The sequence below is a fragment of the Zingiber officinale genome, chromosome 6A, assembly GCF_018446385.1.
Source record: "Zingiber officinale cultivar Zhangliang chromosome 6A, Zo_v1.1, whole genome shotgun sequence".
NCBI lineage: Eukaryota > Viridiplantae > Streptophyta > Magnoliopsida > Zingiberales > Zingiberaceae > Zingiber > Zingiber officinale.
This window is the reverse complement of record NC_055997.1, coordinates 89059654-89076737: the sequence shown is the minus strand read 5'-3', so window position 1 is coordinate 89076737 and position 17084 is coordinate 89059654. Positions and strand designations below refer to the sequence as shown.

At 35.6% G+C, this 17084-nt stretch overlaps 2 protein-coding genes across 4 annotated transcripts; one reads left to right on the top strand and one right to left on the bottom strand.

The window, feature by feature from the left end:
• The first annotated feature begins 973 nt into the window (after window positions 1-973).
• LOC121996858 lies at window positions 974-9922 on the top strand. 3 transcript variants are annotated; one of them, XR_006116174.1, is made up of 4 exons: window positions 974-1668; window positions 2126-2946; window positions 9164-9484; window positions 9564-9922. XR_006116174.1 is itself a non-coding variant. In XM_042550997.1 (3 exons), exons 1-3 carry the CDS (start codon window positions 1125-1127, stop codon window positions 9585-9587), a joined length of 1389 nt encoding a protein of 462 aa, XP_042406931.1. In that variant the 5' UTR covers window positions 976-1124; the 3' UTR covers window positions 9588-9922. The 3 variants fall into 3 exon arrangements, 1 of the variants encoding a protein (XP_042406931.1); XR_006116173.1 differs by having other exon boundaries at window positions 9164-9493; XM_042550997.1 differs by lacking the exon at window positions 9164-9484 and having other exon boundaries at window positions 976-1668.
• A 559-nt stretch (window positions 9923-10481) lies between these two features.
• LOC121996857 (cytochrome P450 704C1-like) lies at window positions 10482-12865 on the bottom strand. The gene is made up of 6 exons (XM_042550996.1): window positions 12467-12865; window positions 12168-12383; window positions 11803-12090; window positions 11393-11728; window positions 10920-11123; window positions 10482-10829 (listed from the first exon to the last, which is right to left on the bottom strand). Exons 1-6 carry the CDS (start codon window positions 12767-12769, stop codon window positions 10650-10652), a joined length of 1527 nt encoding a protein of 508 aa, XP_042406930.1. The 5' UTR covers window positions 12770-12865; the 3' UTR covers window positions 10482-10649.
• Window positions 12866-17084: the final 4219 nt, after the last annotated feature.

Genomic DNA, 17084 nt, shown 5'->3' with positions numbered 1-17084 from the left:
CGTCAGCGGCGTTGAAAACGTGGGTAGGAGAGTTTGTGGCCTCGAGCCGGCTGGTGCCGTAGGCGAACTTCAGTTTGCGGCTACTACAGCATTCGAAACACTGATATATCACCACCCTCGTAGCGGTTTCGGAGAGACATCCTGCACGTGACTATGCCGGAATGACGTTACGAGAAAAGGAGAGATAGGAGTTTAATCATGTTGAATCGAACCAAGCCGAGTCCAATTTTTAGATATTTGAATTTAATTTATTTATAATTAAATGGAGTTCAAATTTTATTTAATAAATATATTCATGCTCGTAATATTAATTACATTTTTATCTAACTTAAATAAGTTTAATAAATATAAATTTAAATATTCATTAAAAATTAAATTATATATTTTTAAAAATTATAATATTTTTATTAAAACTTATAATTTTATTCTTTCATAAATAAAATATAAAATCTATCAATTCAATATTAAAATTTTTATTTTTTTATTTAAAAATTGATTATGAACTTAACGAACATGTTCTTGAATTAATGAATCGAATATTATAAAATTTGAACTTAATTTATTTATCTTAACGAATCTCATTAAACGAATTCAAATAAATTTTTATCGAATTCAATTTTAAATAATTTATGATCGAGTTGGCTCATTTATACATTAAAGAGAGGCATGTTCGACTGTTGACATTTATTTTCATTCAAAATGTACACGTGGAAAATACTAAAATTAAAAAAAATTAAATCGAAGGAGAGATTATTTTATACTTATTTAATCATGGTCTTTTACAAATTTGATAAGCCTTGGGGTGATTTTGACAATTCTCCTTTTTCCGATTCATAAAGTTTTATTATATATAATTAAATGGTGTTTTTGTAGAACTCTTTATGTGCCAAATCAGCACATTAAAATAGAGATGTCAAGAACTCAAAATCCGTTTCCCTGAAATTTTCTCTCATCCCGGCCGTCAAACGCCGTTTCCTTTTCCCGTCCCGTCCCGAACAGCGCCGACGACTCCCACTGCAGTCTCTCATCTTCTCGACTATAAAAACTCGCATTTTCTTAATCATTTCCTTGACGAATCATTCGGCTCCGAGGAGAGCGTCGAGCGATAGAGAAGCCTCAGCGGCATGGCGACCCACCTCGGAGACGAGGGCGACACTCTCGAAACCCTAGAGCACCTTCTCCAAGTTTCGCAGACCGCCGCTGGCCGCGCCCGCCTCAACGCCGAAGGAACCCTCACCGCAGTTCTCCGCCGCCTTTCCTCATCCCCCTCGCCGTTCCTCCTCCCCCGCCTTTACCTCGTCCGCAACCTCTGCTACTGCGACCATGCCAACCAGGAAGCCTTCCTCGCTGCTGGCGGCCTCGATCGGGTCGCTTCCGCCCTCATCGGTGAACCGTCGGTCAGCATGGAAATCGTCCGGACAGTGCTTCAGGTCCTGGCAAGCGTCGCTGCAGGTGGCGAGGCGCACATGGACGCCGTGTGGGCTCGGTTCTTCCCCGTCTGGTTCCGCGAGATTTCTAGGTCGAGCGACCCTGCCATCTGCGATGCCCTATGCGGGGTCTTGAACACGTGCTGTACTGCAGGGGAATATCGCCGGAGGCTGAGCGAACTTTGCGAGCTGGAGAGGGGATTACCTATTCTCTTGAACATCGTCATCACCATGTCCGGAGGTCAGTTTCTACCGTTTGTTTGCTGCAATGTTTATATTTTTCACAGAAGTTAAAATATGTTGGCATTCTAAACCCTAGTCTCAGACTATGATACTATTTTCTTAATCTTGAAACCTGACAGTGTCTGGCACAAAACAATATCCTCTTTCTATTTGATTTGCCTTTGAATTCCTAGTCCTCGTATATCAGCAACGGAAAATTTCCATTCTAGTGGTTTTCGGGCAAATATTGTAAATGTGTTAAATAGAAGGCAAATTTCTTAGCTTGATCCACATTCGTTCTGCCTAAACCTTATTTTAGGCTTTATGCTTCACATGTAATTTTAATTTCCTATACTCTATGACCCCTTGTCACTTGATTATATATATATTTTGCTTCTCTATAATTTAATCTGAAATGCTCTGTAGGTTGCGTTTGTGTTATTGAAGTTTTGTCATCATTTTACATTAAATTGCAGTTTGTGTTCTTCAAAAAGAAGCGTATTTCTACTGGCTCCTAGGTAAAGTTTGCATCGAGGAAACATATTTTACCCTTGTATTCCAGGGCTTAAGCTCGGTTAATATCATTGGCATTGCAAGTTGTGGTGTTGACTTCACCAAAGAGCAAATCTTCCTTCTTGAAACACTACTAGATGGCATGCTCTCTTTTCCCATTTCCAAGAATTTTGCACTTGGTGTTCTTCAAATATTGATAGAAGCTTATACTATTACCACTGCTAGTTCCTTAACAAAATCTGTTGCTGAGACTGGTCATGCAAACACTGCCCTACAGTACTTGCTCCTGATGCTGAGGGACATATGTTCTTGTAAACAACGTTCAACATCCACCGAGGACCCTGCTGACTTATTTCAATGTGAAGATCTAATAGAGCTTCTTTTAAGATTTCTTCGGGAACTCGAACCCCCAATCACTTCTGATAATCAAGAAATACAGCCTTTGTCAAGCTCAAAATTGGCCCCATACCAAGGTTTCCAGAAAGATGTAGTATCTATCATTTGCAATTATTTACATGGAAGAAAGCATGTTCAAGATGAGATTAGAAAGCAGGATGGAATCCCTCTGCTACTGCAACAGTGCATTGTGGATGAAAGTTATCCTTACATGAGGAAAATTGCCACATTAACCATACGAAACTTGCTGGAAGGTAATGTAGCCAACCAGTATGAAGTTGCCCAACTTGAGTTGAAAGAGCCTCTCATCACACCTCAAATTGCTCAAATGGGACTGAGGGTGGAAATAGACGAGGACACTCAGCGTCCAAAGTTGGTAAATATTTTGGTAAGTTCTTATATACATTTTTAACGTACATAATCAGTAAAGAAATAGATGAGAACACTCAGCATTATTTCACTTGTTTGCTTTAAGACTATTTTTGAAGTTTCTCATAATAGCTCTCTTTTAGTGCTTGTTTGCGAGGTTGGCATATCAAATCTTTTCAACAAACACAAATTGGGTTGTCATGTTGGTTATGGATAATTTTGCATAAGGCATGGAAATTATGTGATGTGATAGCCGGATTTAGATGCTCAAACTTTGGCACAGTGCATATATGAATTTGACTTGAATGTAGCGTCTCCTAGGTTAATGAGAGTACAGAGTTGTTGGGATGCTCTTGGTGTTAATTTTGATGTAATTGGATAAAAACCATGCAATATCAGTTGTGTAGAATCCTAAGAATGACATTCAATCTAGACTATTTTACAGATTTTTGTTTTTTGAATATGAGTAGAAAAAAGACATTTCCTAAGTGGTTCAAGAGGATAGACTACGACAACCAAAGAAAGTAATAAACACTGTCTCCTATAACATGATGCTTTTCCTCCAAGAGGGACAGAATCAATTGTTTAAGATGAAATGAAGAAAACCATAATTTACTGAGGAGGACAATGATAGTCAGTAATGTCATGAAGACCTTAGGATCTTATGATGTTGGGATCCAAATTAGCTTAGATGATTGAGATAGTAGGTAGGATCCAGTTACGTCAAGATTTTATGAACCTATGTCCTGATCTATGCTGCCTCATTGTTCCCATGTAGGATCTGGAATTTAACAATCTTTACTTAACAAATATATATTTACAACCACATTGCATTTAAAGCTTGATATTAGTAAACCTCTACCTTTTCATTTCATGTTATTGGATAACATTTTCTTTTATATGATATTCTTTTAATTTCCAATTGGAAGAGTCATATTTAGTCTTGTCATTGTCATTAATCTATAATTATCACTCATCTTAATAAATTTCTACTTGCTATATAAAGATGCATACTTTACAAATTATCTTGCATTTATCATATTTTTTAATTAATAAATTAATAATGTTATTAAAACAATAAATTTAAATTGTCACCAATGATACTGTACTTGTTTGAGACCATGTTCTGGTGAGTCAACGGAGAGCAACTGTCGCGGAAAAGATTGCGGGTGACACGATGGTGAGGGGGCCACATGGAGATCCTACACACACTTAGCAAGAAGTTAGAATGAGTATCGAGGTTGGACTTGACGTAGTCACTCCTGCTCAAGTTAGCACAGGGGCTAAGAGAAGATGAAAGTGGTGTAGTATAGGAGTCCAGATGGCTGTGTGCATACCTGTGTCCGCGGGAGCGGACGACCTTTTATAGAGCCGCAACTGTGCTTTCCCATTCCCTACATGCTTTGAGATGAATGTTTACGCTGCCCACGTCCTCCGGGAGAAACGACTACATTACCCATGTTCTCCGGGATAAACGTCTACGTTGCCCACATCTCTTGGGAGAGCACGGCTACGTTATTCACGTCTGCCGAGGGCAGCGGCTCAATGAGCAACGTAAGATGCAAGTCCTACTTGAAGGAGTCAGGTGATTGATCTGAGGGAGTCGGGGGATTGATTAGGAGTCTAAGGGAGTCGGGAGACTGATCTGAGAGAGTCGAATGCTGGTTATGTTTATGACCCGATCCAATTTATACAACTTACACCTGACTTGACTTTTGACCAAGCAACTTGATTCTTGTCCTGACCTTTGCCCCGGATTGGGCTCCAATGTCCGCCACATCAGATACCATATATCAAAATTTAGCACACATTATAATTCTAAATTTAGAAGTTAATTCTTATGATAAATTTAAAATTTTCGAACAGTTTTAAATATTTATAATTCTGCAATGTGATTCTATAATTTGAGCCTTAATGTTGTGGTTGCTTAACACTAAAAGAAAATAAAGCAGAGGATAAGGGGAGAAAAAAGGAATAAATTGCTCAACACTTTGTTTAAGATGAAAGAAGAGGGGAAATTATAAATTCACCCTTTTCTTCCTCGCCTTTCGCAAGCACACAAGCTCACTCACAAAACGTGTCTGTCGTTGTCTCTTGAATAGTATTCCTTGAGCTTACCCTCTACTCAATTCGTCGGTCTCTAAGCTCTCCTCGCTTATTGTTTGATCTTTGACACTACACAAATCCACTCGCCCTGTGAGCTTCACACATTGTATGAACTTTGACATCATTCACCATATGAATTCCAACAACTTCCACTACATGATCTCAGATGCTTGTCCACATCGCTTGCCACCAAAGCTTTGATTTCATTCATCGCTCAAGCTCCAACAACTCTTGCTACCGATCAAGCTCTGAAGCCAACCTTAAGTTCTAATGCTGTTTGTCGCCTAAGCTGTAACCGTTGCTCGACCTCCCCTATTTGAGCTCGTTGTCTAAGCAAATGCTTGTCTGACCTCCTCACCGTTATTTGGAATCTGTAAAAGGAGGGCAATGCAAACTTTTTGATTGGATTCCAAGTTAGGAATTTGCTTCTTCCTGCTATTCCTCAGATGTTATTTTGCCCAAATTTGATTCCACAGAAATACAGAATCAAATTCTTTCGTCTTGCCTCCCAAATTTTGACAAGGTAAATAACGGGATGAATCTCAAACTTCACGAATTCCTTTCTTTTCCTCTCAATTACTTCATAGTAAACATAACATAAATCTCTCCCCCAAGTGGGATCATAGATTCATAATCCTGATAACCTTATCTTAGAGCAAAAATTGAAGCCATTTTCTAATGCAAATGTGTTTCATCGATATACATAGCTGACTTCTTTGTTTCTATGTGACATGACGCATGGTAAGAAAAAACAAGTTAACCGGGGTATACAGAATATATCTGGATTGCCTAGTATGTGAAAAATATCTATACCTGCCTTGGCAGTGCTACAGTTTCTGCACTGATTGTTTGTCAGATCTAGACCCAAAAATATGTACAGTAGATGGGATATGTAAGTTGGCAAATATGTTTATAACTTTATATCATTCATATTCCTGGTCTAGAGGTTGCAACCAGGCCAATTAATCCACTAGTTCGACTATCAATCTAATGACTCAGGGCTTTTCTAGCTTTTCAGTCAGTTTTTATAACTATGCTCCAGCTAAGCCAAAATGATTTTTTCATTAACTATTTTGATTTTTGAATTGAATCTAAATTCGGTTCTAAAATAATTAAAAGGGCATAATCTACTTAACTAATTTTCCTAATAACAAAATCTATTTTACTGTCAAATATGATATATTTTTTAAAAGCTTAATTAACAAATTTTGACAGTTTAAGGCTTTCTAATCTAAACCTTTTAATTTAAACTTTCTAGTTTTAACCTATCTTAACCCTACTTTTAAATCACATCATGTACTTGCTATTGTGGTATCCTCCCAAGTTCACATTAATGATAAATGTTCTTAGGTACTAAACAATCAAACAAGTATGTGAATGAGCCGATTATCCAAAGAACGTTTTACTAATATATGACAACATAACTATTATAAGCTTGTACCAAAGTTCAAAATTCTTGATTGGATGTTTATACTAAGGACAAGGATAAGTTAAAGGGTTTTCCAAATGACAGTTATAAGCATTCTAATCTTTAGCTACAATTGCACATGTATAAGCAAGTAGGAAAGCTAATCACTCTGCAAGCACTAGGATTAGAGGTTCCTTACATGAGCAAACTCTTTACCTATGCCCCCTTGTTTAAGATTTTACAGATCAACTATTTTCTCAAGTACTTTTGCTTACAACTATGAAATGTTTTAAGTTATTGGCACTTTTTGTAATTTTTTTAAAGATTTCAAATTATTTTATTGTGAGTAACCCCTTGTTGACACCTTTTTCAATGGTACCCACATACTGTTGTTCCTTGAGCTCTATGAAAGTGTTGGACTGTCAGCAACCTTTGGCAAGCTTCACAATGCATTAATTCTATTCTTGCAAAACCCTCCTAATAAAAGGCCCATTAACAGTAGTGGTTCAAACAAGTACTAAATGATCTGCAATCATACCTTAACTCTTGTTCACCCTATGAAGCAGACATATAAACTTGCAATGATTCTAAACAAAGAGGAACCAACCTCAAAACTCATCCAAATTACAAAAAAAAGATAAGGAGATAGGTCTGCAATACTTAACGACTTCTTCTCTCCATGGATAGCTTGTATTATGTGTTGATCAAGTTGGATATCTTTTGAAGTCCTCTAGGTCAAAGCTTGCTTGGAGGTTTCAAGACTACTCAATAAACTTAAAACTTGCTCTTGGACAAAAAAGAGAGGAAATGAGCTCAAAAGCCCAATTAAACAATTAAGAAATAAGAACTTTAGGTGGCTGTTGGCAGTGTATTTTTGCTGCTAGGTGAATTAGAGAGGTCTTAAAGACATTGGGTCTGAATAAAAAAATATAAGATTCTGAGAACTAGTGTAACAGTTAGATTAGACAAAGGTTTAAAGGACATGTTGATTAATTGACATCTTCTCTGGCTGACAAGTTGTCTGCATGAGATCCTGCCACTTAAGATACTGGAATTCTCAAATGCTACTTGTATAAGTTCTCTAATCGTGGGAAAAACTAGTGGTTGGGGAGAAAATTTCGAGTCTTTAGGTTGGATTAATAGAACCAACCTTGGTTTGGACTATGATCACCCAACTCTTTCTTGGTCTTATCTTGAATGCTATCAGAGGCATAGTGGAGGAGATAGAGTCCTAGTTGTTCTTATGACTTCTACCTTACATTTCTTACCTATTTGCTGCCTAAGTTTTGTTGCGAGATCAACATAATGAACTTGCTCCACGTAGTCTCCCACCAAGTAGATCAAGCATCTCATCAATCTCTGGTTCAGAAGGACAAAACCTCTATTATTATTTAAAAACTTAATGTTAATAATTGTTTAATTAAGTTAAGTTATTGTTTTTTGACTCTAGTACTTTAGGTACTATTAGTCATATGTCCACTAGATTATACAATATGATGTTACATTTTAGTAATGTGAACTTGATAATAATTTCATATTATTTGCTAATTTAACCTAGCATTATTTTCCATTTTTGATATTACTCAATTGGTACAACTGATATTGATGACCATATCGGTGTCAACTTTGGTATTGTTTATGACCTCGATTTCAGTTTTGGTATTGGTCCCAATTCAAGTTGATACTATAATGGTGTTGACTCATGTTGCACACATAAGGGTCTTAGTTTGTCTGGTTGTGCTGAACTTACAATCCAGCTCTTTTATAAATACTCATCTGTCTATAATTTAATTCATTAAGATTATACAATGGACTTTTAAGGGTCAATAGTTTTTTAACACTACCTGATTGTCAACTCGTGATGCATGCTAATCTACCTGGACATTTCCATAAAAAAGCTTGTTCGGGTTGAATTGTACATTGATAAAGAAAAACGAAAGATGGTATGCCATATCTTTTCCTTCATCGATAGTTTTCTAAAAAATATTTGAGAATCCTCATTTTTGAAGTTACAGTTCTGAAGAGATTAAGATTTGAAACTTAGACGTGCTATATTACGTATAAGTTCATATAGTTTCTTTAATTTAATAGCATGCAAATTAAGACTTTTTGATTAATTAATCTCTTTATAAATTCTTTTTAATTTTACCATGCATGTTTGATAGGTAAGATGTTTTTGGTTATGTACTTGTTTTTTGAATCTTGTATCCATCTATCCATCTATACTATCTACAAACTCCTTATCAATCGTACCATACTTCGTATCAGTAGTAGTGTTTCATATTAAGACTACATAGGCTAAAATGTTAAGTATTCTTTGTCATTCTCATACTGGTCCTGATATATTGCTGGAACGATGAAACTACCTCTTATCACCTAATACAAGTTGATACTCAAATCTACGATTGAGGTTTTTGCCCAATAGAGACCAACATGGATTCATGAAGTGACGAACTATTTATTTCTGTCCTCTTTATATGGCAATGGTAATTAAAATTGGATTATTCTAGTAGGAAATGGCTTTTCCTGCTTGGATGTCTATTAGATGTGTTGGTGATTCATACTCAAGTTCTCGTCAACAACTAAACACCCTTCTATTCTTTCTCAGTTGAAATATGTTTTTTATGCATCATTGAATATTAATGCAATACTATAAAGATTCAAGAACTATTGAAATGCTAAGTTTTCTAGTTATTGTATATAACTAATATATATGATGTAGGATGGATGGATGCAAGAGGGAGGAACAAGGTGGATAAAAGAATGAAACACAATGATAAAGCACTAGTGAAATGGATCACAAACTTGTCCATTCACATCGACTTATACCATTTAAGCAATTAAACCTTCAAGGAGCCTTCCAATGGATAAACTAAGACAATGTAAATACATCACTATAAGACAACAATTTTTCATAGCTAATCTTGAGTCTCAAAGTTCAATTAGCTTTTCGCCCAACTCCATGATTGTGCATGGATGCGTCGAAGGCCATGGACCAGCCATTGAGGTTTACGTGTGCAGATATCTAGGCACTATCATTTGGGTATCTGAAGTATGAACTATTTCTCAAAATTTGCAGAATTGCAGATGCTTACTTGAGTATACTGGTATTTGTTCTACAGGTCCAAGAAGGCAACTATGGTTGATATTCGCGCTGATCAGAAATTACCTTTGTACCCGAGAAGCTATACGACATTCTCCTATTTGGATAAACAATGGATTGCCCTTGCGTCAATGAGACCTATAGTTTTTTGTATCTCATTTATTCCCTCTTTTGTAAGGGCCTCATTGTTCATGCATATGCTGGAGAAAGAAAAGTTGAACTTTATTATGGTACATAATCCCGTTTACAGGAGTTGTATTTTTTCTCTTAATTGTTTTTGTTGTTTTCTTAAGCCGTAAGAAACTATCTGGAAAGTTGTTTGTAAATAACCGACAATTTGCAAGACTTGTATCTCAAGTATTATCTCTTCCCCCTCAATCTGATTAGTTAAATTTATGTGGCTGAGCTTTTACTGTTTTTTTTTGGGTTATATACATGGAGCATAGGTTCATGTACCATTATTTATTTATTTATTTATGTTGGACCATCATTTTATATTTTACTTTTTTTAAAATATATATATATATATTTTATATTTTTCATAGTACGATTTAAAGGAAAGTGTTATGTTATATGGAGACTTAAAGGAAAATGTTAGGTTTTATGGAGCTAATTATTGGATTATGGTTTGAGCACTTGACTATATGAAAATGTTAAGATGAATTTGTCGGACAAAATAAGAAATGAAAAAGAGTTAAAGATTATATTTATTTAGATAAAATTTTAAGGAACATGTTTATGATATTACAAACACAAACAAGTACGTATATATTTCAGTTAGGTAATGTTAAAATGTTTATATAATCAATCTTGACTGATATTTTTTATATATATTTTTTTTTACTTTAGTAAATATTAAGGTAAAGGAATGAGAAAGTGTGACAAGATTTCAAAGGGCATGTGCATCATGTCCGAGAGTAATTCTTTTACACAATGATTCGACTATTTGGAATAATTTACTGATCAAAATACATTACATGAGGTCTGGGTAATCATTTGCACCTATGAAGCTGCCGTTATTATTATTTCTATACTTCAGCTGGATGCATAGCTAGACTAGTTTTTCCTCCCTAATTTATCACAATTCACACTTTTAATTTTTGCATCACCTAACCAGTGCAGAAAGAAACAAGCCTTCATCAACATGAAGGGTGAGCATGACCCTATGTTTGACAGCTTTCTTCTCATCCCACAGCTTGAATTTACAAGCGAACAGAAGTGTCGCGGCAATGATCTTCATCTGCCTGTATGCGAAATCCCTCCCCAGACAAATTCGAGGGCCGGCCTATAAAAACCACCAAGAGTAAGCAGAAGATCATCTTCTGATCAACTTGTTGAGAGTTAACATCTTGATATTTTTATTGGTTTTGCTCACCTGGAAAGCAGTGAACTTGAAGGGACTTTCCGGCACAAAAAGTCCATCGTTGTCGAGCCATCTCTCTGGACTGAACTCTTCTGCATCTTCACCCCATAAGGATTTCAATCTTCCCATGGGGTATGGCTGATAGTTTACCATGTCGCCTTTCTTCACATCAAATCCATCTGGAAGTGTATCATCTGAGAAGCAATACTTGACATCCTGATTGAAACATAAGTTTGCCAACTCAGAGAATTATTCAAAATTCTAAGCTAATTTCGTACTGTCCTAGAAGTTCTATGGATGATGCAATCAAATCTTTACCATGCTATTGATACCAAAGATTTTGAGATAGTCATTTCTATATCTCTTCTTGTACCACTACTGAATTGTAAATAATGGCATCCATTAGATATCATGCTATTTGGTTGCCTAATCTATGCAAAATCAATACAAAGATATATCATCCGAGGAGGAGGAGGACGACTAACCACCGGAACAGCAGGGTATAGCCGGAGAGTCTCAGTCAGTGTAGCATGTAGGTAGTGCATACTGTTGATGGCTTCTTCACTCAGGCATTTGGCAAATTCATCCATGGTTGCCTCACCTTTTATCTTGGTTGCTTCTTTCACCTCTTGTGCCACTTTTTCTTGTATCTCAGGATGCTTGCAAAGCATGTAGAAGAACCACGAAAGCGTCCCTGCGGTCGTGTCTCGGCCGGCGATCACAAAGTTCAGCACAATGTCTCTCAGGTACTTGTAGGTCATCTCGTCAGGATTCTTCTCTCTTTCAACTAGGAACCTAGACAAGATATCTTCCTTCTCCATCTGCCAAAAACCAAAGAGTCAACATGTAGAAGGAGACAATAGAACCAAGATGTTAACATCAGCTGCTGACATACAAATTCAACACCATGTTTAGACTTCTGTTGAATCTTTGCATCGATCAGTTTGTAGACGAAATCGTCGATGACTTTGAGGTTCTTCTTCATTTGGGCTTCGGAGCCTACATTCAGAAACCTCTTGAATTTCCAGAGCACATCAAAGTAGCGCACAAGCACTTGAGCACTCGAATCATCGAAGGCCTTCGCGAAAGCCCTCCCTTCTCTGCTTGATCCGGACAGCGTGTTCAGTTCCACCCCAAACCCTATTTTGAATATGGAATCCAGTGTGCACTTCATGAACAAATCCTGAAAATCGAAGATGTGAATGAGAAAGCCCCATTCGCAATAAGCTCAAGAAGACAATAAGTAGAACTAGGGCTCACTTGGATCTCGATCACCTCATTGGATCTGGCCGCGTCTGAGATAACCCTAGCGAGCCTAACGGCGTTGGTTCTGAACACCGCGCTGCTGTAATTCCTCAACACCTTGGTGGAGAACTCGTGGCTGGAGATCTTTCGCTGGCGAGACCACTTCTCGCCGTCCACGGCGAAGATCCCATCCCCAAGCAAGTCACTCATGCAATCGTAGTTGACACTGCCCTGGATAGCAAAAATCGACATCGCGCACTCGAATCATGCCGGGTAACAAACAGGATACGGAAAGGGGGCGGGAACGCGACTACCTTGCCGTAGTTGGCGAAATTGGTCTTGAGGATGTACTCGATGTTGGCGGGGTCGACCGTGTAGACGTAGTTGCAGAAGGGGGCGAGAGTCCGGAACGTTGAGTGCTTGCGGGAGAGGTCGGTTTGGAACTCCAATAAGCGGTTGAGGTTGAGGAACTGGTGGAGGATTGTGCCGACCACGGGCGGGTAATTGGGCTTCCTCTTGCGACTCCACGGGAGGGGATCGAGGAGGTAGAAGGCCGCTGCTGCTGCGGCCGCCGCCGGCAAGATCACGGCGAGGACGAGGAGGAAGAAGGAGACCATGGTTGACAGGGCGGCTGTAATTAGTCGTATAGAGTTAGAGTGCGTTTATTAAAATGGATTGGATTGAAGCAGCGCCGCACGGGTATCAAATTGATTGAATTTGATTGCTGGCGTGCCGTGACCAAGTGTGTTTTTTTGAATGAGGGAAAATTACTTAGATTCCTTAGTTATTGATTGGAAGACCTAAATATTAGGTAATTAGGTAATTGTCCCGAGAGAGCAATGTGCCTTCCTAATTGTGATAGATGAATTCTCAATTTCATGAATTTATTTGAATAGACCGTTGATGGAATCAATTACCTTCGTAATTAATCGGCCTTGCCAATTAAAACAATGAACGAATTAGACTTACAACGCACGGTTCGGGAGCAGGGGAGGGAAAGGAGGTAAGGGTTTAGATAGAAGGAAAATTTTCAAGCCTGTTTAAGAGAAAGTGAGCTACGAAATAAAAGATAAGTAAGAATAAATTTTAATTTTTTTTATCTATGAAATACTCGCACGGTTCAACTCTCACTGCTTGACTCGTAGTGCAGTGCGAGAGAAGGGTAAAGAAAGAGTTTTTTATATCTCAATTTGGGATTTAAGAAAAGGCCAGGGGAATTTAAAAAATTTTATGTTTTAATTTTATTTATACTTTATTATATTAATTTTAAAAATTATTATTTTAAATATTCTTTGCGTCGTGACAAAAAAATACTCGTACTGTCTGACTCTCGCACTACGTCAACGTTGATGTCGACATCGACTTTGATGTCGACATCGACTTCGACGCCTACTTTAATGTTGACTTGGATGTCGATGCCGATGCTGACATCGACTTCGAAACTGACGCCGACTTCGACATTAACACCGACTTTGACTTGGACGCTGTTGCTAATTTCAATGTCGAACGTCGACTTTATCAAATAAGCTATAAATGTTTGAAAGTGTAAGTCTTAACCAATAAATGTAGGTAAGATGCACTAAATTTTTGAATGCATAACTTTTTTATTAAAAGTGAGGATAATTTTATAATTTTATATATTTAACATTTATTATCTTTACTTTCCTCCCAAATACATTAATGAACTTTTCATCTTTCTCAAATAAAGAAAATATAAGGGTGCGTTTGGTACGTGCGTTTTCCATTTTCATTTTCTGGAAAACGCGCGTTTTCTGAAAAATGATGTTTAATTTACGATTTTCGTGCTTATTTTCTAAAAAAATAACTAACGTTTTCTAGAAAAACGGAGAATGACAAAAAGTCATTTTCTGTTTTCTAAAAAACACACGTTTTTTAGAAAATAAAAATGAAAAATGCGCGTACCAAACGCACCCTAAATATTTTACTTTTCCTCTAACTCTTTTCTTTTTCTTTTTATTTATGAACTTTTAGTCACTCCATCCCAACATAATGTAAATATTATATTTATTTAATATCAATAAATTCTGATCCGTAAATAAATTCAGTTAATGAGCTAATAAAAAAATATTTTTTATGGGAATAAAAGGCTCATATTCAAATCGTATTAAAAATAATAAAAATAGTGGAATGAATCACATTAATGGTTACTTAAATGTCTGAAAGAAACTTTAAGATAAATTATAATAAATATTTTTGAACGACTTAGTTTGACTCAAAGTTTGTTCTGGTTAAATTAAAATTATGTAAAATTAAATGGAGTTTGATTCGAATTTAAAATGTTGACGAGCAAGCTCTGATCATTTTGCACTGCCAAGTGCCAGGGACCACTTTTGAAGAGAAAAGTGAATATGGGAAAAATTTATATATATATATATATATATATATAAAAGATAATAAAATAATATTAATTTTTAAAGATCAACCACAATATTGTTGATTTAAAGTTAGCACCTGTCAACATAAATATTAGTTTAAAATTAACATCAATCAATATCACATTAGTATTGATTTTTAAATATCAATACTAATATTGATTTGAAACCAATACTAGTCAGCACCAATGTTGATTTCAAATTAGCACTATGTTAATATTAGTTTTTAAAAATTAACACTAATACTGATTTGAAATCAACACCAATCATCATCACATTTGTGTCGGTTTGAAACCAACACTAGCTAGCATCACGTTGGTGTTGATTTGAAACCAACACCAACTAACACTATGGTGGTACTGATCTTTAAAGACCAACCCCAATTAGTATCCAATGTATTTCTAGCTGATGTTGGTGATATATCAAAATTAAATCTGAATTTTGATATTATAAAAAATTCAAGTTAAATTTGTTATGTTCTAATAAGTTAACTAAGTGTACAAGTTATTTATTAACTGAGACAAAATGTGTTTTCTTTAAATGAGCAAAAATCTACTTAAATTCCTTAGTTATTGATTGGAAGACCTAACTATTAGGTAATTAGGTAATTGTCCCGAGACAGCAATGTGCCTTTTTAATTATGATAGATGAATTCTCAATTTCATGAATTTATTTGAATAGACCGTTGATGGAATCAATTATCTTCGTAATTAATCGGCCTTGCCAATTAAAACAATGAACGAATTAGACTTACAACGGTTTGGGAGGAAGTGAGGGAAGGGTAAAGAGGGAGAAAGGAAATTTATAAATCTATTTGAGAGAAAGTGAGCTAAGTAAAGAAAAGGAAAGATAAAAAGGATTAAACTTTAACTTTTCTTATAGCCAAAATGAAAGAATTTTTTATATCTCGATTTGGAGTGTAAGGAAAGGTGAGCAGAATTAAAAAAAAATAATGTTTCAATTTTATTTTTATTTTATTATATTAATTTTTAAAATCATTATTTTAAATATTTTTCTGCGTCGCGATAAAAAATAATCGCATTGCTCGACTCGCACCGTTCGACTCCGATGCTGACTTCGACGCCTACTTTAATGACTTCGATATCGACATCGACGCTGATGCCGACTTCGATGTTGACGCCAACTTTAATAAATGAATTACACATATTTGGATGTCGATGTGCACATGCGTTACGTGTGTAATATAATAATATATAAATTATTTAGGTCTTTGAAAATCAGAATTGTTTGGATTTTCTAGTGTCACCCTTATGAGTTATGAACCAAGAATTAATTATTTGGGTAAGATTCGTCAATAATTATTTGGTAAGATTCGTCAAACCCATGCAATAGTGACGCTAGAGAATCCCAGCAACAAACTACCGCTAGAGAATTCGGGTTTCCTTATGAAAAAAATTATTTTAATTTAATATTATACTTGTCTTAGTTAAAAAAATTAAGAAAAATATATTTTTTAACATTGTCGCCTAAAATATTTATAGAAGTTTCTTTGATTATAGTGTTGTCAATTCTAAGATATGGGACTAAAGAGAACTATATAAAATAATCAGAGAAAATTAATGATGAGAAAAATTCATAATAATACGCTGTAACTGAGTCTTGAACTCTAGATCACTGATTGTTTCGCTTGTGGAATTACTAATAAACTTTGGAATTATTTTTAGTGTGAATAGAAAAAAGGACATTAACGTAAATACATTTTAGGCTTCACCAAAATTAGTTAATAAAAGGGGGGAGATTTTTAATAAAATAGTAAGATATGTAAGATACACTAGATTTTTTGAATACATAACTCTTTGATAAAAGAGGATAATTTGATAACTTTATATATTTAATCTTCATTCCTCCCAAACACTGCAATACATGTTATATTAATAAACCTTCCATCTCTCTCAAATAAATAAAATATAAATACTTTACTTCATCTCTCTTTTTCTTCCATTCTTTTCCTTCCCTTACTCACTTTTTCTTCCTTTCCTTTCTTTCCCCTTTAGTTAATAAACCTTCATACATCCCATCCAAACAAAGTCTAAATATTTTATTTATTTAATATTAATAAATTCTGATCCATAAATAAATTCAGTTAATGAGCTAAAAAAATATATTATTTTATGGGAATAAAAGGTTCATAGAGTTTTGATTCGAATTTTAAATGTTGACGAGCAAAATATATATATATATATATATATAATATGCTTATTTGAAGCTAGCATCAGCAAACATAAATGTTGGTTTAAAATTAGTATCAACTAATGGTATTGATTTTTCAACACCAGTACTAACATTGGTTTGAAATCAACACTAGTGAGCACAATGTTGATTTCAAATTAGCACTACATTAATGTTGGCCTTTAAAAATTAGTATCAATATTGGTTTGAAACCAGTATCAATCATCATCACGTTGGTATCGATTTAAAACCAACGGCAACCAACACCATGTTAGTGTTAGTTTGAAATCAGCACCAACCAACACCATGTTGATGTTGGTTTGAAATCAGCACCAACCAATACCACATT

Coding starts and splice junctions, on each gene's coding strand:
- LOC121996857 (XM_042550996.1), bottom strand. CDS start 12,769: ATGGTCTCCTTCTTCCTCCTCGTCCTCGCCGTGATCTTGCCGGCGGCG. Junction 12,384..12,466: donor ATTTCGCCAACTACGGCAAG/GTAGTCGCGTTC, acceptor TTTGCTATCCAG/GGCAGTGTCAACTACGATTG. Junction 11,729..11,802: donor CTAAACATGGTGTTGAATTT/GTATGTCAGCAG, acceptor GGTTTTTGGCAG/ATGGAGAAGGAAGATATCTT.
- LOC121996858 (XM_042550997.1), top strand. CDS start 1,125: ATGGCGACCCACCTCGGAGACGAGGGCGACACTCTCGAAACCCTAGAG. Junction 1,669..2,125: donor CGTCATCACCATGTCCGGAG/GTCAGTTTCTAC, acceptor ATTAAATTGCAG/TTTGTGTTCTTCAAAAAGAA. Junction 2,947..9,563: donor CAAAGTTGGTAAATATTTTG/GTAAGTTCTTAT, acceptor TTTGTTCTACAG/GTCCAAGAAGGCAACTATGG.